This window comes from Podarcis pityusensis (assembly GCF_964106645.2).
Source record: "Podarcis pityusensis genome assembly, chromosome: 2".
Taxonomy (NCBI): Eukaryota; Metazoa; Chordata; class Lepidosauria; order Squamata; family Lacertidae; genus Podarcis; species Podarcis pityusensis.
The window spans coordinates 108,436,631-108,458,127 of record NC_138029.1 but is presented as its reverse complement, the minus strand read 5'-3'; the positions used below and the strand labels follow the sequence as shown (position 1 = coordinate 108,458,127).

The 21,497-nt window shown below is 47.0% G+C and overlaps 2 protein-coding genes across 3 annotated transcripts; both read left to right on the top strand.

Moving 5' to 3' along the window:
• Positions 1-70: 70 nt before the first annotated feature.
• TEKTL1 (tektin like 1) lies at positions 71-10,056 on the top strand. Of its 2 annotated transcripts, none has more exons than XM_080992792.1 (8): positions 71-228; positions 3,196-3,775; positions 5,160-5,264; positions 6,174-6,372; positions 7,359-7,525; positions 8,498-8,593; positions 8,756-8,869; positions 9,799-10,056. In XM_080992792.1, the coding sequence occupies exons 2-8, from the start codon at positions 3,221-3,223 to the stop codon at positions 9,997-9,999; spliced, it is 1,437 nt and encodes a 478-aa protein (XP_080848918.1). In that variant the 5' UTR covers positions 71-228; positions 3,196-3,220; the 3' UTR covers positions 10,000-10,056. The 2 variants fall into 2 exon arrangements, with proteins under 2 accessions (XP_080848918.1, XP_080848919.1); XM_080992793.1 differs by having other exon boundaries at positions 72-228; positions 3,199-3,775.
• Positions 10,057-12,559: 2,503 nt separating this feature from the next.
• RPS5 (ribosomal protein S5) lies at positions 12,560-17,363 on the top strand. The gene is made up of 6 exons (XM_080993373.1): positions 12,560-12,715; positions 14,156-14,261; positions 14,379-14,588; positions 15,950-16,078; positions 16,322-16,420; positions 17,241-17,363. Exons 2-6 carry the CDS (start codon positions 14,157-14,159, stop codon positions 17,307-17,309), a joined length of 612 nt encoding a protein of 203 aa, XP_080849499.1. The 5' UTR covers positions 12,560-12,715; position 14,156; the 3' UTR covers positions 17,310-17,363.
• The last annotated feature ends 4,134 nt before the right edge of the window (positions 17,364-21,497 follow it).

The window sequence follows — 21,497 nt, the reverse complement described above, 5'->3', positions numbered from 1 at the left end:
TATGTGAGGCATCTCTGGCAAGGCAGCGGCATTGTGAGGCGAGCACCTGCTGCCATGGCAACCAACACCGCTGAAGCGACAGGGACGGCTTGGCCTGTGCCAGAGAAGAGCCTGTTTGGAGGACTTCACCGTCCGCTTGGGTGAGGCCTCCCATGCCCTCCCGGAAGGCTGGACCCGAGGCCTGTGCCCTTAACATTGCCCTAGAGATCTCAGCCTTATTGGACCCAGGTAAAGATAGCTCAAGCAGGCCCAGTTAACTTGATCCCCCTCTTCCCACCTCCATCATTCCTCACCGTGGACCCAGGCCAGGCCACGAGGTGCAGCCTCTCCTATTGCTCCATTTTCTAGGGGTATGTGGGGTATTCGCACTCGCGACACTGGGAACTGTCCTCATTAATACCCCCTTATTCAGTATTTGCAGGCTGCAGGTAAGACTGGGCTTCCCCCAGCAGGGAAAGAGGCAGTTTTGGGACACAAGGGTGAACTGGTTAGATTTTGGGTCTGATCCAGGCATAGGCAAACTCCGGCCCTCCAGATGTTTGGGACTACAATTCCCATCATCCCTGACCACTGGTCCTGTTAGCTAGGGATAATGGGAATTGTAGTTCCAAACATCTGGAAGGCTGGAGTTTGCCTATGCCTGGTCTGATCCATCAAAATCCACAAAACTAGTTTACTGTATATTGTTGTGTGATAAATCTGCAGTGTGTGTTGCAAGCTCTGGAATATTGTGGGATTTTGTAGTGGTAAAAGTGTCGGACTAGGACAGGCATAGGCAAACTTGGCCCTCCAGATGTTTTGGGACTACAATTCCCATCATCCCTGACCACTGGTCCTGTTAGCTAGGGATGATGGGTGTTGTAGTCCCAAAACATCTGGAGGGCCAAGTTTGCCTATGCCTAGGAGCTTGGAGGCCAGAGGTGCTTGCCCTGCATGTGGGAGGCCCATTGAAATGAATGGATATTATTAACTCAGGTACGTTAATTTCAATGAATCTGCTCTGAGCAGGTGGCGAGAACCCAAGAGATGGCCAGGTCAGAGGCAGGAATGCTTCTGAATACCAGTTGATGGAAACCACAAGAGGGAAGAGGGTTCTTTTGCTCAAATCCTGCTTAGAGGTTTCCCCACAGGCATTTGGATAGTCACTATGACAACAAGATGCCGGACTGGCCTGACCCAGAAGACTCTTCTTATGTTCTTATGAAAGATCAAGGCTAATAGCAATGAGGACTCAAACAATACCATTGCTTATCATTTGAATGTGTGGAGCACATGACAGGCAGGGGCAGATGCTTAAAGGACCTTGGACCAGCTTAATGGAACGCACAAGATTTTAGAGCTCAAGTTGCCACCTGTCAAAATTAACATTCCATCCCAAATGTTTAAATCAGATGTACAGTATTTTCATAGTTTTAGTCAGTGTTTTTTTGGGGGAGGGGGATGCAGGGGTACACATACCCCTAAACATTTTGGAATCTTTGTACTTTTGTCCATTTACTGTATTTATTTTTCCCTATTTTTAACTCAAAAATGGTGATTTTCTTGAGTCAAAATGAAAGAACCCCTGAACATTTTTTAAGGGGGAAAAAGCACTGGTTTTAGTTGTTTACTCCCCAACCTCAAACCCAAATTTTGCTCTGTCTCAGATTCGGGTTCTAAGAATTTGAGATTCCCATCTCAAAATGTGAATATTCCACACCCACACCAACACAGAAACACACACGTACTTAGAAGAAGAAGCTCAATTTCAAATTAGCATTTGCAAATGCTAAAATTTGAGACCAGGATTGGCAGGAGGCCGGGGGGGATTTCACAATTTTAGAAATGTTGAACTCTTTTAATCTCCAGCTGACACCTGGGACCGAGCTGGTGTTAGATGTTTAGAACAGTATTTTATGGTTCATAGTGACATTTGTACCACTGGGCACCACTGCATTTAGGGATGGGTGAATCTGTCAATTTCAGTTTCTCTTGGTTTCTCATTTTTCCAATCTCATGTCCAGTTCTCCACATGCCCACGTCAGTTTGCAGTTCATTTGTTTTAAAAAGTCCTTATAGAAATTCGTAAGCATTTTAGCGTAAATTTCTCCCAACACACATATTTTGCATGCAGTTTTGTCTAATATACCTATCTTTGCAAATCAGTGTTCCCTAACATAGTTCATTTTTGTATGTTCTTTTCATGTACATTTTTTGTGCATTTTTTGTTAATTAATTACTCAACCATATGCATTTCTGTAAGGGACGCGGATGGCACTGTGGGTTAAACCACAGAGCCTAGGACTTGCCAATCAGAAGGTCGGTGGTTTGAAACCCCATGACGGAGTGAGCTCCCGTTGCTCGGTCCCTGCTCCTGCCAACCTAGCAGTTCGAAAGCACGTCAAAGTGCAAGTAGATATATAGGTACCGCACCAGTGGGAAGGTAAACGGTGTTTCCATGCGCTGCTCTGGTTCGCCAGAAGCGGCTTAGTCATGCTGGCCACATGACCCAGAAGCTGGCTCCCTCGGCCAATAAAGTGAGATGAGCGCCGCAACCCCAGAGTCGGCCATGACTGGACCTAATGGTCAGGGGTCCCTTTACCTTTACCTTATGCATTTTTGTACACATTACTTATCTGGACTAATGCAAAATTCGGAGTAGTTGTGAATCTTGAAGGATACCTATGTTCAGGTTTGCATACTGTTTCCAAAAGTGCACACTGACAGGTACACCATTAAAAGAGAACTGAGTAAGCTTTCTCTCCCATCCCTAAATGCATTTTAAAAGGTGAATACAGTGGTACCTCGGGTTAAGTACTTAATTTGTTCCGGAGGTCCGTTCTTAACCTGAAACTGTTCTTAACCCGAAGCACCACTTTAACTAATGGGGCCTCCTGCTGCCATCACACCACCGGAGCACAATTTCTGTTCTCATCCTGAAGCAAAGTTCTTAACCTGAAGCACTATTTCTGGGTTAGCGGAGTCTGTAACCTGAAGCGTATGTAACCTGAAGCGTATGTAACCCGAGGTACCACTGTAGATCCATTTCCTCTCCCTCTCAATACAGAACACAATGGCATTTTTCACAGTCCCCCTCCAGGTCCCGTCCAACTTCGGCCCCACCACTTGGTAGTTTATTGTCGAACCGCAGCGGCATCCTGTTCCACGAAGTTGCAGCAGGATTGCAGAGTGATTTTTACCCCTCTTCCTTGGCAGCAGCAACAGCCCCTTCGCCGCAGCCATGGGCCCCCCTGCCCACTTGGTCACAGGCCTGGTAGGTGCTGAGAAATGGCACAGGGACACCCACGCCACCGTTCACGAAACCTCCAAGCTGACGCAGCGCTGCGCGAAGGATGCCCTCGACCTCTGGTGTCCGCTCCGAGCCCCAGGCCAGCCTGAGGAAACGCCGTATGAGAAAAAGACCAAGATCGACTCTTGGAAATTCAAGGTAGATGTCCATCCGACTGGAGAGGTGACAAGCAAGCCACCGGAGGGGCCGGGGGTGACCCTGTGGAGGAGCAAAATCAAACCTCCTCCCTGGGTGTGCAAGATGGCCTTGCCCTGCTGCCGAGACTACGCCACCCTCAAGAACAACGAGTATGTGGCCCAGTACGTCAGGGAGACGCGGCTGGTGGTGAGCCGCCTGCGGCAGGCTCTCCTGGAGATCAACGACCAGTTCAAGATGCTGCTGCGTTGGAGATTACAGCTGGACTCCACGCTGGATCAAATCCGCCAGGGCCTTGTTACCAACAAGCAGAGCCAGGCCATTCGGGAGCACCGGCCGGAAGTAGAGAAGGTGAGACCTGCATCTCAACCCTGCAGTGAACCCATCCAGTGTGGTGTAGTGGTTAAGTGCGGTAGACTCGTAATCTGGGGAACCGGGTTCACGTCTCCGCTCCTCCACATGCAGCTGCTGGGTGTCCTTGGGCCAGTCACACTTCTCTGAAGTCTCTCAGCCCCACTCACCTCACAGAGTGTTTGTTGTGGGGGAGGAAGGGAAAGGAGAACGTTAGCCGCTTGGAAACTCCTTCGGGTAGTGATAAAGCGGGATATCAAATCCAAACTACTACTACTACTACTACTACTACTCTTCTTCTTCTTCTTCTTCTTCTTCTTCTTCTTCTTCTTCTTCTTCTTCTTCTTCTTCTTCTTCCACTTACGAAAAACCCAAGGCTATCAGTGGCTACTCGTCCTGATGGCCATGTTCTCCCTTCACTGTCAGAGGCAATATGCTTATGCATGCCAGCTGCTGTTGTGCCCGGGTCCTCCTTGTTCATTTCCTGGAGGCATCTGGTTGGCCACTGAGAGAACAGGATGCTTGGCTAGATGGTCCACCGGCCTGATCCACAGGTCCTTTTTACGTTCTTAGTCGACTTGCCCTGCATGTTCCCAAGCACTAGATCTCAAACAGCAAGTTTTCACGGCATTTATTGAATACCTGAGCCAAAGTTTTTATTTCTTCTAAACAGCTTGCGGAGCTCTCTGATTCACCTTGTGCCCCAACCCAAAGCATATGGTGCTTCTCTGTACAGAACATGCTGCAAAGCAGGCAACACACACACTAGGGCTGGGCGATATCTGGTTTTCAACACAGTGATATATCACCAGCTAAACATTGCGATATACCAACATATCATGATGTCTGAAATAAGGATGGAGCTATGTTGAGGCACTGGCTGGCTTCACGGTTTCCCCCGCATCATGGTTTTTGCATTGCGCATGCGCGCGCACACACACAATAGGGCTGGGCAAGGTATTGATACATTGTCAAAAATCGAGTTGACGTCCAGATCGTGGCAATGGTTTCATAATATTCAACATGGCGATTTATAGTGGTACCTCTGGATGCGAATGGGATCTGTTCCGGAGCCCCGTTCGCATCCTGAAGTGAACGTAACACATGTCTGCGCGTCTGCATGTGTGCGGGTCGCGTTTCACCGCTTCCGCACATGCGTGTGACGTCATTTTGAGCGTCACGTGCATGTGTGAGCGGCGAAACCTGGAAGTAACGCGTTCCGTTACTTCCGGGTCGCTGCGGACGGCAACCCGAAAACGCTCAACCTGAAGTGTATTCATCCCGAGGTATGACTGTACTGCAAATCACGAAGTGTCCATGTGCTATGCAGTCTAGTTTGCAACCATTCACCCACCCAACCTTTGTTCCTCTCCCTGGTATGTAGGTACCTGACAAAGTAGATGCTCTGATGAAATGGGAGAAGGATGAGTTTCTGAAACAGAAAGCCAAGCTGGAAGGGATGATGGCGATGTCAGAAGATCATATGAAGGTAGGAAACAAGGGAGGGAATGAAGGCAGGGACAAGCCTCCACAACCCGTACAGGTAAGGGAGGCAGACCAGGTGGACACCAGCATATGAATTATTATTATTATTATTATTATTATTATTATTAATTGAATTTATATATCGTCCTGTACCCGGAGGCCTCAGGGCGGTTCACAGAAAAGATCAACATAAAAACCAAATATATATATATAATCAAAATAAAAACAGCAACCCAATAACACCCCCTGCATACACAGAAGGGCTTTGCATTTGTAATGATCCCCTCTAAAGGGAAGACAAAGGAAATGAAAGACATTTTTTAAAAAAAATTCTTATTGGTTTTTAGATAAACAAAAAGTTTAGAACCTTTTCGAAACATCTGGGGACACTTCTGTTTATTTGGTCTTAGTTGACACCCTTGACAAATAAGAAAGCTTAGGATCGCCTCACTTTTTTGTTATATTGCTATATTTTGTATTCTGCTTTTGGGGATTTTTCGCTTTTCTTATAAAAGGATTTTTAAAGCAGCAATACATGTATGTACTGCTTATACAGCACAGAGGCAGAATCCTATTATCTCAGGAGGTGAGGTAGCTTCGTTACGTGTGCTGGGATTGGTAGTCCTGTGAGATTAAACTACAGTTCCCAGCATTCTTTGGGGGAAGCCATGTGCTTTAAATATATGGTGTGGCTGTGACCCCTTACGCAGCAATTCAACATCATAACTGGATTGGAATTGTCACTGCAGGAGGCAATTCCGAGAGGGAAGGAGTTGAATTATAGTTGCTGCTGGCGGTGTGAGCTTTCTCCCTCCGCTGCACCTAAATGGCGTGGCTTAGATTTGGGGTTGGAGGGGCATGGATGGAAGCTAGTTTCTTATCATGGTTTCTTCCACCCAACGACTTGTTGCAGGCACTGGGCACATGTCGGCAGACTCTGAACATGCTGTGCAATGAACGGGGCCGCGTTCTGGACCTGGTGCCACAACCTTTCCGCATGGTTCTCCTAGGGGCTGGGCGTGACTCCTGGCTTGGACTGAGCCGTCCCTCATCCCCCTGGGTGGAGCGTAACGAGACACCCATCCCTAACCCCATTGCAGCCTTCACACCAGGTAAGGGGAAAAACCCTCCCCAGCTTCCATAAGGAAAATTATTTACAATTCATATTACTGTACTTGCCATTCATTCGTTGGGCGGGCTACATGAAAATGAGGGCAGTGCTTGTCTCTGGCCCCTCAAATATAATGGGTTGGCCTAGATTTGCATGCCAACCGAGGTCCGTATAGTTAAAGCTATGGTTTCCCCAGTAGTGATGTATGGAAGTGAGAGCTGGACCATAAAGAAGGCTGATGGCCGAAGAATCGATGCTTTTGAATTATGGTGCTGGAGGAGACTCTTGAGAGTCCCATGGACTGCAAGAAGATCAAACCTATCCATTCTGAAGGAAATCAGCCCTGAGTGCTCACTGGAAGGACAGATCCTGAAGCTGAGGCTCCAATACTTTGGCCACCTCATGAGAAGAGAAGACTCCCTGGAAAAGACCCTGATGCTGGGAAAGATGGAGGGCACAAGGAGAAGGGGACGACAGAGGACGAGATGGTTGGGTAGTGTTCTCGAAGCTACCAGCATGAGTTTGACCAAACTGTGGGAGGCAGTGGAAGACAGGAGTGCCTGGTGTGCTCTGGTCCATGGGGTCAAGAAGAGTCGGACACAACTGAACGACAACAACAACAACATATGCCAACACACTTGAACCACAAATCCAGACATGCCACATGGACCAGTTTAGGACTCCTGGTCTATAATGACCGGTCACAGCTCTCCAGGGCAGACTGTAAACCAGCATGGCTCAAAATCAAGAATTTGCATGCAGGAACAACAACAACAAAGATTTGCATAGGCTTAACTTTGGTACTTTATAGCTCCAAGACAAAAACACAGAACTGAACTCGAAACTTTCCTTAAAATAGATTATTTCAGGGGCAGTGTCAGAGAATAACCCACCGGCAAAGGGAGGTGACTGGAGCTGGGGTATCATGCACCATTTTTAACAGAACCAACAAGCCAGATTTTAGAAGCATTCCAATTTCCTTTCCAGAGTGTGCGGCAGCTCTAGAGGATGCCCGGCGCCTCACCTCTCTTACCAAGGATGTGCTCCAACAGATGCAAAAGGCCATCAATGAAGCGCAAGACACCCGCAATACAGCCCACACCACCATTGAAAACAGCCTGCAGGGCAAGAGGGATGAGACTCTCTGTCATAAGGTAAAGGGAGACCCAACATGCTGATAAATTGGCTGTGTTACACATGAAATTATTCTTGCATGTGCATCCAGAACCACATATTGGCTTGAAACCCTGCTTTTTAACGCTAAGTCTCAGCCTCAGTGGATGCATCTGTGAAACTTGTTTATGCAGCGCTGCTCAAAGTCAACAAAGCTGTTCCCGCCTTCTCGATTAAACATGCCTCTGCAACGCAGAAACTGGGCCACCACACACACACACACACACACACACACACACAAACTTCTTGCACAGCAAAGTTACAAAACATGGTGGTAGTCAGTAGCTCAGGGCCCAAGTAGATATGATAATGATCCATGTTATTAGACGTTGCATGCTGTGTCTTTTGAAAAACATAAACAGCAGGCATAGGGACCCCTGAGATGCGTCAGGACTGGCATGGGAGAGGCAGGTGGGCTTTCACCTCTACCACAATCCCAGTCAGAATCTCTCCCTCTCGCACACATTGAGTTGACTTAAAAGCATTGTCGCAGTTTCTCTTTAGAGGACTGCTGAATTTGCATTGCTCTTGTACACCACTTTGGTATTCTGTAATGTTTAGTGGCATAAAAATATTAATTCACCCCTTCTCCAGTCATTAGATCAACTATTTAATGAATAGGGATGAGTGAAAACCCCCACCCCCTTCAGCTGGCTTGCATGTGTCTCTGTGTGTTGTGTGTATGAGCAAGTGTGGGGTGGTCACCCCCACCACTGCCATGTCCCTGGTGTGTTGATGAAGAGTGAATACAGCCCTCAGGCCAAAAAAGTTAGCTAGCCCTGCTGTAAGGTGTGAGGTGTGAGGAGTTTGTAGTGTTCTCAAGTAGGCAATTTTCTAATTGCTCCTACTCTTTGCATGCCTACACACACATTCTCACCTTTTCACACCAACAGCACACTCATGTTTCCAAGCAATCTGGCTCAACATCTCCTTCATTGTTTTCTCTTTGGTAGGAACGGCTTGACATTACTCTGGCAGGAACTCGCAGCACCCTGCATCGCTGCCAGCGTTTCCAGCATGAGATGCGTGTTACCCGGGGCATGGCCTTGGTGAGCAGTAAGAGCTGGGAAGCGCCAGTGCTGTGGGTCTTCACATTCCGGTTGCCTCCAGCTCTGCCTGCTTGGAGATTAACTGGGGAAGACTTGTCCTCCCCTTTTCCTCTCCACCCCCGGAAATCCTCCTTTGATTCTGAACAATTTTTGTATCCACAGGGTCCTGAAAGTAGCAAGTACCTGGAGACACGGGAGAAGCTGACACGGCCAGTGGTGCAGGTGTACCAAAGACATGTAGGAACACAGCTGCCTGAAGCTGCAATCCTCAACCAGGTAGGATGCCAGTAGGGACAATGAGCAGGCCTTTGACTGCAATACAACTGGGGTGGAGAACTGGATCTGGCTGGTGGGCCAGAATCCTTATTCCCTGTCCTCCCCTGCCACATCTTCTACAGGCCAACTTTGGCTGATAGGTGGGTTTGCCCACCTGTCAGTTATCTGGCAATGATGTCAGGTGACCTGTTTTCCTTTGCCCATGTGGCTTAAAATAAAACCACTGCTAGCAAAGGGGCAGGGCTTTGGAAGCGCTGACAACGAGCTGATTGCTGAGGCTTGCAAAAATTAGTTAACTCTCTTCCTAAAGCTGGAACCTTATGCAGGTAAAGCGGTACAGGTTAGAGATGGACAATTGCCTCTTGTTTGCCTGGATGAAGGTGGGCATGTTTGTACAGTGGTACCTCGGTTTAAGAACAGTCCAGTTTAAGAACAATTTGGTTTACCAACTCCGCAAAACCGGAAATAGTGTCTTGGTTTGAGAACTTTAAGAATGGAACAGATTTCCAGAACGGATTAAGTTTGTAAACCAAGGTACCACTGTATAGGCTCCTGAATTTCTGGAATGTAGTCTACTGTCGAACCCATTGCTCCCACCCACTTTTGCCGCTGGGCCCATCTCCCACGGGCATGCAGCCTCCATAAAATTGCTCATGAGGGAATGCAGTCCTTAGACTAAAAAGGGTGCTGCATGTATAGGAATTGGGCTATTTCCACTATATATGTCTACTCACAAGAAAATCCTACTGAGTTCAATGGAACTTACTGCCCAGGTAAGTGAGTCTAGGACTGGAGGCAACACTGCTAAATTGAACTATCTGTACAATGCAAACCCATCTTTTGGATGGGAAGCTGATGGGTGGGGACATCTTCCCTGACTCCGGACTACCTGCTTACTTGTCTTTTTCTGCCTTTGTCTCTCTTTGTAGTCCACGGCACAGTTAGATCGCTCTATAGTAGAAACAGGGGAGAACATTGATCAGCTCAAAGCCACCCGGCGTTACCTGCGCAACTGCATTCACGACAAGCAGACGGGCTACCATGTGGATGGCAGTATTAAACGGCTGCGGCAGCGCCGCATGCTTCCACGCACTAACATGAATGAGGTTCTTGACTTGGTCTACACCTAAGGAGCAGAGCAAATGCATGGAGAGATCATACAAATAAAGAGCTGAACATGCTAGAAAGGCCCAGTATAATTTCCTCCCAACTGGGGATGAGGGGAAATATATGACTGGCTGCAGTCACACAATAGAGAATCTAATAATACAGCATTTTAAAGCTCAATCATTATATATACATATATAGAAAATGCAATCCCAAGTTTTTAGAGGGGAGCATGATTTCATGAATGACAAGAATAAGTACTTTTCTATTTGAGAATCGAATCAGTAAATCCAAATCTGTCACTAATAAACTTTATGTGTTAAATATTAAATATACGGTCAATGCTGGAGCATCTTGTGTAAATGGAGTCTGTGAATTCTCTTCTTCAGGAAAAAATCTCACCCCCACCCCCACCAAGTACTTTACTTAGGTACTGGTATCAGTTAGAAAGTAGGAAGTAGGAAGAGACAAAGATCTGAGTGTACTGGTGAGAGGAGGGGCCCTGTTTTGCAAGTGAGCACAAGTGGACACTTTGCCATGGGCTCCTTCAATAGATGGTTTTCTTTTAACACTGGTCTGCGGTAGGATTCCTCCAAAGGAAAGGAGTCCTCTTGTGAGAGGAACAGCATAATCTATTCACTATGAATACAGCAAAATACAGAAACCAAATCTGTTAAGTCAGAGATGTGTTGGTGGGGACACATGTCAAGTATGCAACTACCTGGAACAGTAGTAGTGGCTGATAGGAAGCAACAGTAGGTTTCACAAGCATTTGTGCCAGGCAGCAGGATGGCAGTGTCCATCAGGGGTGGTTGGGCAAATGCAATGAGACAGTCTGGCCATTGTAGGGCATACCAGACTGGGCACAACCCAAATATGGGGAGGAGAACACATTTCCCCAACAGCTCAGAAGTAAGCCTTTATTCAGATGGGTGTACATATGTAGGGTAGCACCAAGGGGAGGAGAGAGATGAATATATTCCAGCGACACATCTGGGCAGCATAATAAATGGAACAGTTTCAGCTGGTCCGAAATTGATACTGGGGGTTTATTGGGTTGTTGTTTTTATTTTGATTGTATATTTTGTGGTTTCATATTTTGATTTTGTTCTGTGAACCGCTGGGTATAAGGCGGGGTGTGTGAGTACATAGACACACCCACCCACCCACCCTGTCAAAGCATGGTCACTGAGCATGCCATGGCTCTAGTGCAGGGTTTCCCAAACTTGGCTCTCCAGCTGTTTTTGGACCACAATTCCCAGCATCCCTGACCACTGGTCCTGCTAGTTACAGATAGGTAGCCGTGTTGGTCTGCCATAGTCAAAACAAAAAAATTCCTTCCAGTAGCACCTTAAAGACCAACTAAGTTAGTTCTTGGTATGAGCTTTCGTGTGCAAGCACACTTCTTCAGATACAGTGGTGCCTCGCAAGATGAAATTAATTCGTTCCGCAAGTTTTTTCTTCTTGCGAGTTTTTCGTCTTGCGATGCACGGTTTCCCATAGGAATGCATTGAAAATCAATTAATGCGTTCCTAGGGAAACCGCCTTCAGACCAGGTCCGGGGACAGTCTGTCCCCCGACCTCTTCTGAAGGCTGGGGGGGGGGGAACAAGGGCTTTTCTTCCCACCCCCAGCATTTTAAAAAACCCCGGGACAGCGGAGGACTTCTCCGCTGTCCGGGGCGATCTTAAAATGCTGGCGGGCGGCATTTTAAAATCGCCCGGGACAGCGGAGGACTTCTCCGCTGTCCGGGGCGATGTAAAAGCCCCTGGGAAGGCAGGCAGGGGGGACAAAGACTTTTGTCCCCCGCCCGCCTTCAGAAGAGGTCCTGGTAATACCAAACTTAAAACCATGGAGAGACCTGGCCTGAACAAAGACATTGGATTCTTATCTCATTATACATGACAAAGCCATTTCTCACCTTCTCACCCCTTGCTTTTTCCTGTAAGACCTATTGCAGTCATTAAGAGTCGTCAACAGGCTCATCTCAGCTATCTGCCAATCACCCATTCCCACCACCCTTCTGAGTAATACCCCTCCCCACCTTCTCACTATATAGAAGGGTCTGGCAACTTCTGTTTCAGTGTATCTGAAGAAGTGTGCTTGCACACGAAAGCTCATACCAAGAACTAACTTAGTTGGTCTTTAAGGTGCTACTGGAAGGAATTTTTTTGTTTTGACTGGTCCTGCTAGCTAGGGATGATGGGAGTTGTAGTCCAAAAGCCGCTGGAGGCTCTTAGTTTGCCAGAACTCTGAGACACCAAACACTGCAAGTGTCTACTCCTTTCTTATAGGGCTCCCCGCCGCCCGCCATGTGCTTGTCTCGGAGAGACTTCGAAATCCGGCCTTCGCCGACTGCCACAGTAATAAGCTGCGCTTCGGTTAAAATTAACAGTACGCATGCGCCATCTCCCGAAACAACGCGATAAAACGCACCGAAAGACGGGGTGGTTTGAGGGCAAAATATAAGAAAAACAAGGTAAATTCCCTCAACAACCGCTTCTTCGGCATCCAGGCTGCCATTTTGAATCGGAAGTAGAGGGTGGTCACAGGCGCGCGTGCGCGGAACAAACCACGCGAGAACTTGGTTCACCGAGAGAGTGTGAGAACGTAGCCGCGCATGCGTATGGCGCGCCGGAAGCCGGTAGCCCGTGCATAAGACTCTGGGTAACCCCGCGCGTGGCCCTTTTCTGCCTCTGCGAGCGAGCGGGACGCGGGGAGGAGAGCGAAGCGCCTCCATGTGAGTTTCTACGGAGGAGGAAAAAAGGGTGGAAACCGGAGTCTTATTGGGGGGCAGTGAGGGGGGAAGGCTATCAACCGGCGCGAAGGCCAGAAAAAGGCCTCTGGGGGGCCGGGAAGGGGCACGTGGGGCGGGAGGAGGGAGGCGCAGAGAAACCGAGGGCGGCGGTGAAGCCACTGGACGGGGAGGCCCCGCTTCAGATCCCGCCTGACTGCCGAGCAGGCCACGTGGCCGCTCGTCACCCCTCGGTGCTGCTCCGCAGGGTTGTTGTAAAGGAGGGAGGCGGAGGACCAGTTGCGCCTCCCTCCCTCGGCTCCTGGGGGGGGGATGTGATGAGTTTTATTTCAGCAATAGTCGTTTTAAGAAGGGAGGGCGAGCGAGCTTGGCTTTCTCCTCATCTGGCCTTCTTTAGCTGATTCTTGCATTGCTGTGGGTTGGACTGGATGACCCTTGGGGTCCCTCCCAACCATAAAATTGTGCGATATGCTTCAGCCAGAGTAGCAAGTCGTATTTAGGCCCACCAGTTTTATATGAGGCCCACTTCAAGAGCCCTCTCTTTCCTCCAGCACTTCACAAATCGGAAAGTAGGCCCGATTTTGCAGATCTGGTCCCCACCTTTGCTTAAGAAAGAAAGAAGGAAGGGGCCAAGCCTGCAGTCATACACTTTTGACACTTTGAGCAAAGATAGCATTTCATTTCTTTTATTTGTTGCACAAGTCAGCCTGCGTTGTCTCAGTTGCATTATTGCAAGGGTTTGGGGTGCCAGATCTTCACATTCAAAATGAGGGTGTAAAACAGTGCCCTAACTTTCTAGACAAGAATACAGCAACATTAGCGGTAGCTAAGATGATGGCCTCTGTAAATTGTTTCACTGCAGCTCCCATCAGCCCCAGCCAGCATGGCTTGTGGTCAGAAATGATGGGAGCTGAAGTTGATAAACATATGATGGGCACCATGTTGGCCAATTTTGATGTATTTATTTCTTTATTTTGGAAATGGCTCGAGTGGTGGATCTGATAGTGAGCAAGGTAACCCAGATTTGAATGAATGAGTATACAGTATTTCAAGTTCTGTACATGACACAAACAGATAGAGAATCTGTATTCAGTGTCTGGGTGCATGATAAACAGTCAATGAATTGTATATGATCTGTATTAAAGATGTTGAATGCGGGATGTAGCACACATAATTGATACCTACCCAAACCTGTGCAAGAGTCTTGAAGCTTGCTCTGTGTCTTCACAAGATTTGATGTCCTGTGTACCAGTAAAGGGTGACAGCTCATATCTTTCATGTGCATAAAGGTGCTTGAGCCTGCTAGCAAAAAAAAATCACTTTTGTGTGGCAGCCTGTACAGGTTCAGTTTGCATATTCTACCTGAGCCATTGAAGGGTAGATTGGGCCAATTCAAGACCTAATAGTTATTTATTCCACCTCTAGAATGACTGACTGGGAGACAGCCCCTGCTGTGGCAGAGACCCCTGATATCAAGCTGTTTGGGAAATGGAGTACAGATGATGTGCAGATCAGTGACATCTCCTTGCAGGTATGGAATGAGGTTGTAAACAAATTGGGCAGAGCTCTAGGACAGTGTTGTCTTCCGGCGGAGTATGAGCTTGCATCCCTGCTTGTTTCCTAATACTTTTTCCTTATGCTTCTTTAGGATTACATTGCAGTGAAGGAGAAATATGCCAAGTATTTGCCACACAGTGCTGGGCGCTATGCTGCCAAGCGCTTCCGGAAAGCTCAGTGTCCGATCGTTGAGCGCCTCACTAACTCGATGATGATGCATGGACGCAACAATGGCAAGAAGCTCATGACTGTGCGCATCATCAAGCATGCCTTCGAGATCATCCATCTGCTCACAGGAGAGGTGAGTTGGACACGGGAGCAGAAAAGCTGTCTGTGGAAGCTGACATATTGTGAGATGGGTTTTTGATCCTGGAGGCTAGAGGGAGATGAGATGGATGAATGCCCACCGGAAAGAAATATCTGGTGTGACCTGAGGCCCAGCTATGCACATTGAAGCAAAATTTTGCTATACAGTAGTTGTGGAAAACATTAGTTGACTAAGAAACGTGTTTTAGTCATCTAAAGAGTAAGTGGATGTTCTTCTACTCACTAGCAGTGTATTTTGGGAAGGATAGCCCAGTATGTGTTGATTCAAGTTTCCTCTCAACCCATCAGACACAAATTGTGTTGACTGATGTGGCCCATTACACGCTTCCCATTATTTTCAATGTGATGCAAAGTACTGTGTTTCTCAGAATATGTTCAGTTCTTGGTTGATGTAAAGGTTTTAATCCATTCCCTAAGGTCCAGCGAGATACACGGATTGCTAAATATGTATGTTGCAATCTTATTTTCCCACTTGACAAATTAAAAACTATCAAATCAAATTGGTTCTGACTCGCATCCACTTAAGAGTTCTTAAAGTACTCATAAGTGAAATTGTGGGTTTTCTAATACAAATAAGTGATTTGTTCCTAAAAGCAATCTCCATTCTTGCAAGGTTTCCAGAACTGCCGTAGAACTACTTGGTTTGTGTTGGGTTTTTAGCAGGTGTTAAGCAGTTAGCATTTTCACAAGTGCTTTAATTGTATTATTAGACAGTTCTAGTGAAGGTTATCACTACCAAGCCTTCTGGATGTGGTGGGGTGAAAATTCAGCTCCCCAAAAGTACAGAATTGCATAGGTTTGTATTAACTGGGCTGTCCTGATTTGCTATGCATCTTGTGTTTCCTATATTCTTAGTAATGCTCTTATATACTAAGAGCATTTATGTGAATTAACATTTGGGCAGGTCTCCCTTTCACTTGGGATGAAATTTGCAGGTTTTGTCGATGGGCTTACAGGATTCTCAGTTCCTTAAGTATATATTACCTTTGTTCTCTAGCCTTTTTTTTTGTTTGTTTTTAGTTTGGAGGAATTATGTCTCTCATTGGAGGGATTGTACCAGTGGTAACTGTAGAATAGTTCATAGACCAATTTTATTGTCTAGGAAGATGGGAGAGCTTGTCATTAACTTCCTGTAAGTCATTTCTGGTGTATGAACCTAGAATATCTTTTGCCATCTTCACTTGTGTGGGCTGTGTCCATTATAAAGAAGAGGAAAGTGAGTCTGAAGAGATGTGTCTTGTATAAGTCATGACATTGGCCGTGGCTAGAAGCTGTACGTTACTCCGTGGAGCAGACTGTAGTTGCAGCCTTAACCTGCTTGTATCTTTTTTACAGAACCCCCTTCAAGTCCTGGTGAATGCCATCATCAACAGTGGCCCTCGTGAAGACTCTACCCGTATTGGCCGAGCTGGCACAGTGAGGAGACAAGCTGTTGATGTGTCACCTTTGCGTCGTGTCAATCAGGTACGGGATTGTCCTGTAAGAGTTGTTTGACCGTGGAGTGAACTCCCTTGGCAGGTGGTGGTGGTTTTCAAGCAGAGGTTGGATGGCCATCTGTTGGGGTGCTTTAGTTGAGATTCCTGCATTGCAGGGGGTTGGACTGGGTGATCCTCAGGGTCCCTTCCAACTCTACAATTCTGTGATTAAGGAAGAGCATTTTCTCAGCTGACTCTGCATGCCAATGTAATCTCTGTCTCCCCCCTGCAGGCTATCTGGTTGCTCTGCACTGGGGCTCGTGAAGCTGCCTTCCGCAACATAAAGACCATAGCTGAGTGCCTAGCAGATGAGCTGATCAATGCAGCTAAGGTGAGAATCAACTAATAGCAAGTTCCTTCAGTGGGGTTTAAGTAGCATCCTGACAGTGGCACATTCTAAGCTTTTTTTACTGTTGTTATTCTAGTGTGTAGTTAATTAATTTCCTGTTTTGGAAGCATTTTAACTGCTGCTGCTTCTTAATTTTGAAAACATATTTTCTAGTAGCGTTGTGTTTTATGTTTTTAAGTTTCATGCAAGAGCAGCGTTTTCCTGAAAGGTGGCGTAGGAATAAGTAAATTGTTGTCACTTGGGAATCAGCGGCAGGGTTTTCAAAGCCAGGTGCAGGGATGGTAAATCGGGCTCTCATTATAACCCCAAAAGTGAATTGGTTTGCGGTGATAGTTGTCCTAAACTGCAAAATACACAAGTGCAGCACTCCTTGAAGATTTTAGCCGTAAGTTGCCTAAGAGATGCCTTGTGCAGCAGTAGGGACAGTTCCTGAAACTGAGACATTGTCACAACAGCCCACAGTTGCTCTAGGTCTAGCTGTTAACAGCATTCTCAGGCAACATAATCTCTGTTGTAGAATGATTGCTTGACACGCAACCTGGTATTTGGCCCAAAAAGCTTATGGTGTTGTGGGACTGAAACCATAATCCTAAATAGCTGAAACGGTATCCATTATGTGTGTATGCCAGTTGCTGCAACTATTCTGTAGCAACTCCTTCGGCTGTTCATTGGAGGGGTGACTGTGTGAAGGTGTATGTGACTGGAATTGCCACCTATTGGGAAGACGTTATTTGAGCAGATTGCTTCAGGCTGAGCTTGGGATCATGCTGCTCTGTGTCTCACGGTTGCCTCCCATTTCTAGGGTTCCTCCAACTCTTATGCCATCAAGAAGAAGGATGAGTTGGAGCGTGTGGCCAAGTCCAACCGTTAAGAGCTGCTGCTGCTGCTGGATATCCAAAGCAAATAAATTCTCATTTTCACACTGTGTTGCTTCTCTTCCTTGCGATCCACCTTCTTCTGAAGCATGTGGAGCTATGACCAAAAAGAGAATCTGTGTTGTGATGTAGCAGTTTAGAGGTAGCAATGGCCGCCAACTTGGATGGCTTTTTAAAAAAGAGGGTTGGAAAAATTCATGGCTAAAACTGTCAGGAACTACTAGCTATGATGGCTGTGTTGTACCTGACACACTGTGTGTGCCTCTGAATGTCAGTTGCTTGAAATCACAAGTGGGGAGAGTTGCTGTCACACTCAAGTCCTGCTTGTGGTCTCTCTACAGCCACCTGATTGACTACTTGGAGAGTATGCTGGACAACATGGAACCATGATCAGATCTAGTTTGGCTGTTGTGTTCTTAAATAGATTACAGCAACAACCAACCCAGAACACAGCTACAATAGCTGAAACACTTAAAGCTAGCATAAACTGCACCCAATGGGAACTTGGTGCAGAGGTAAAGCACCCCTAGATTGTGATTAAAAGCCTGGGAGAGAACAAGATGTTCTCCTTATCATTTGCCCTGAAATAACATAGCGCACGCTACCAGGTGAGCCTCTGGCTGGGCTACCACTGACAAGGTCTTCTCCCTAGCAACTTCTCAAGTTAGACACCTGGAGAAAGGCCTCTGGTTATCTGCTGCAAACCACCTAGATACCTACTTAGTAGATCCCAATTCGCATTTTGCCCACTTCTGTTCTAAAGGAATGTGGAAGAGTTGCTGTTCCCTGGAGCTTTCTGTCATTTCCATATCAGCAGGAGCAGAAGAGTTAGGTTACCTTGTTTGTTTTACTCTCAGTCAGGGATAAGTTAGTACAGCTCAGACCTTTATGCTCATTTGGAATGCCATCCTTTGCTGCAAGCGATCCAGTCTGTGGACATTTTTCATTTCCAGTTTCTCTAGGAAGGCTGCATTCAGCTTATTTGTGTTCATGATCTGCAGAAGGTTTCACAGGTCAGTCATGCCTGCAAACCACACAAATCTTGGGTTTTGAATTGCATCCAAACAAACTTATCTCCTTTCTGTAAAACTTGGTCTTGCACTAAGCAAAGTACAACAGGGTTATTTGTTTAGAAAGGGAATTCCAAATATGTATGTGTCTGTTGATGCTGGATGTGCATCCTTCGTCCAAGTGCACTAAAAAAATTCCACGCCAAGCAGAGTTTTACATCCCTAAAGAATTTTTCATTCCACTTCCTGTGTTTACAGAAGTGACTTTGGCATGGTAAAAGTTGGGAAAGGGCTGTAACTTAGCGGTTCCAACACCTTTGTATCCAGAGGCCAGGTTTAATCTTTTCTTAAATTTGCAGTTCCAAGATGAGAGATTGCATTGCAATTTGGTGCACATAAATACAAGTTGTGAAATTTATCGAATGCCAAAAGATTAACAGGTGTCTAAATTGGAGGCCCCCTTTTGAGCTTGAGGCCCTGGGCCGAAGAGCTATCCACACCTCCTCCAATCAGCCTCGACTTCCGTACATGGAGTCCAGTTAGCTAACATGGATCATAGTTACAGGTCTGTGGAGCTATCTAAGCTGTTTGACTACGTCCTTGTCCTTTCACTTCAGACGATGGATGAGGAACACACTGTCTCCTATTATCTCTGAGTATTGGCCATACAGGCTGGGGTTGACAGAAGTTAAGAGTTGAATGGCATCTGGAGAGCTGCAGGTTCACATGGGGGGAAATCGCCACCAAACAACTTTTTGAAAGGGGTTTGCTGAAATCAAAGGATTCTGGTGAATCCAGTGACTGGCACCACCTGCTCTGCAAAATAGGTGTCCTTGTGATGGCAAACAGAGCAGCGTTCCCCAGTTGTCCCTACTAAGATCTTGTGGGGCAGGTCCTCCCTGTCTGGCTGCATGTGAGCTACCCAACACCACCTGAAGCAAGTCACAAGCACATACCAGGCCACTGGGTTTACCCCAGGGGTAGTGGCTTCCTGTTGGTCAAAAATGCCCTTGGAATGACGTGGGAGAGATCTTCCGGTTTGGTCCTGTCTCACCAGCATGTATGTTCCGCGTTCCAGGACGGGTCCTTGAGGTGGTGCCCTTGAGGGCAGGTTGGCAGAAGAGACTGACTTTCAGGAGGATGCAACTTGTCCGGATGCTCTCCTATGGAAGCCCGATCGCAGTAACGCAAGGCAACTCATACACGGGTCCTGCTTAGAACAATAGAATTGTAGAGTTGGAAATGGACCCTGGGGATCATCTAGTCCAACCCCCTGCAATGCAGGAATATCTTTTGTGAATGAAGAGGTTGGGGGGGGGGGAATCTTTGGTCCTCTGAGCTTGTGCCAAGAACGCCCATCAGTTCCCAGCAAGCATAGCCAATGGCCATGGATGATGGGAGGAGTAGTTCAGCAACATCAAAGGCCAATGGTACAGCACACCTGTCAAAGATTTCAATTCCGTAACAATGACATTATTATTGTGTATTATTATTTAATAAATTTGTATACTGCCCTGTACCCGCAGGTCTCGGGGCAGTTCACAACATAAAATCACAATATAAAAAACCCCAAATATATAATAAATACAAGAACAACCCCCCCAACACATTTTAAAAGGGCATTGGATTTTAAAACCTATGCAGCAGAGATTTCCGTGTGCAACCGAGGACTGTTATAGAAACAGCCCATTGCTTTAGGTAAAGGTGAAGGGACCCCTGACCATTAGGTCCAGTCGTGGCCGACTCTGGGGTTGCGGCGCTCATCTCGCTTTATTGGCCGAGGGAGATGGCGTACAGCTTCCGGGTCATGTGGCCAGCATGACTAAGCCGCTTCTGGCGAACCAGAGCAGCGCACGGAAACGCTGTTTACCTTCCCGCCAGAGCGGTACCTATTTATCTACTTGCACTTTGACGTGCTTTCGAACTTGGCAGGAGCAGGGACCGAGCAACGGGAGCTCACCCTGTCGCAGGGATGGTTTAATCTACAGCGCGACCCACACCCATTGCTTTAGAGCTCACTAAAAGATAATGCCAACAGGTGGCAGCCTTCCTTAGTCAATGAGATAAAGCAGTAGAAGCTGGAGTATTGCCTTGCTTGTGATTTACAGAGTAACCACTTTGTGAAAGAGGGGCTGGGTTTTTAATTTAATTTTTGTTTTATTGTGGGTGTATTCTGCAACATGTTCTAGACCAGTGTTTCCCAAACATGGGTCTCCAGCTGGTTTTGGACTACAACTCCCACCATCCTGAGCTAGCAGGGATGATGGGAACTGTAGTCTGAAAACAGCTGGGGATCCAAGTTTGGAAAACCCTGGTTTAGACACATAGGAACATGGGAAGCTGCCTTGTATTGAGTCAAACCAGTGGCCCATCTCAGCTCAGTATGGTCTGCACCAGCAGACAGTAGCTGTCCAAGACTGCAGACAGCAGCATCTCTCTCAGCCCTTCCTGGAGAGGCCTGGGATTGAACCTGCGACCTTCGGCATACAATGCAGATTGTCTGCCACTGAGCTACAGGACCTTCCCCACTATAGTGCATTAATGATGAATTTATTCTGCTTTGTGTTTACAGTCATACCTCTGGATGAATGTGCTTCAGGTTAAGCGCTTTCGGGTTGCGCTCCTTGGCAACCTGGAAGTAACGGGTTTCGCTGCTTGCGCATGCGCAGACACTCAAAATGGCGTCATGCGCATGCGTGGAAGCGCCAAAACACGACATGCACAGACGCGCTGTCACGTCTTACGTTCCATTCAGGATGCGAACGGGGCTCTGGAACGGATCCTGTTCGCATCCCAAGGTACCACTGTATTTACTTTATTTATTTTTACAGGTATACCACAGCTTTTCCTCCAAGGAGCTTGGGTTGGTGTACATAGCTCTCCACATTTTATCCTGTGAGGTAGGTCAGCGAGCATCATGGCTAAGTGGGAATTTGAACCCTGCTCTCCCAGGTCTTAGATCAGCACTTTGACCACCCACACCGCACTGGCTCTTGTTCTGCCATGGTTCCCCAATGCTACCATATTATTCCTGTATGAAAAATTGCAGGATTTCAGCAGGATAAAGGTAAAGGACCCTGGATGGTTAAGTCCAGTCAAAGATGACTACAGTGGTACCTCGGGTTACAGACGCTTCAGGTTACTCCGCTAACCCAGAAATAGTACCTCAGGTTA

Bases quoted from the DNA above. Each gene is read 5' to 3' on its own strand.
- TEKTL1 (XM_080992792.1), top strand. From the start codon at position 3,221: ATGGGCCCCCCTGCCCACTTGGTCACAGGCCTGGTAGGTGCTGAGAAA. The intron at 6,373-7,358 runs GTAAGGGGAAAA...TTTCCTTTCCAG, and splicing joins CATTGCAGCCTTCACACCAG to AGTGTGCGGCAGCTCTAGAG. The intron at 8,594-8,755 runs GTGAGCAGTAAG...TTGTATCCACAG, and splicing joins TTACCCGGGGCATGGCCTTG to GGTCCTGAAAGTAGCAAGTA.
- RPS5 (XM_080993373.1), top strand. From the start codon at position 14,157: ATGACTGACTGGGAGACAGCCCCTGCTGTGGCAGAGACCCCTGATATC. The intron at 14,262-14,378 runs GTATGGAATGAG...ATGCTTCTTTAG, and splicing joins TCAGTGACATCTCCTTGCAG to GATTACATTGCAGTGAAGGA. The intron at 16,421-17,240 runs GTGAGAATCAAC...TCCCATTTCTAG, and splicing joins AGCTGATCAATGCAGCTAAG to GGTTCCTCCAACTCTTATGC.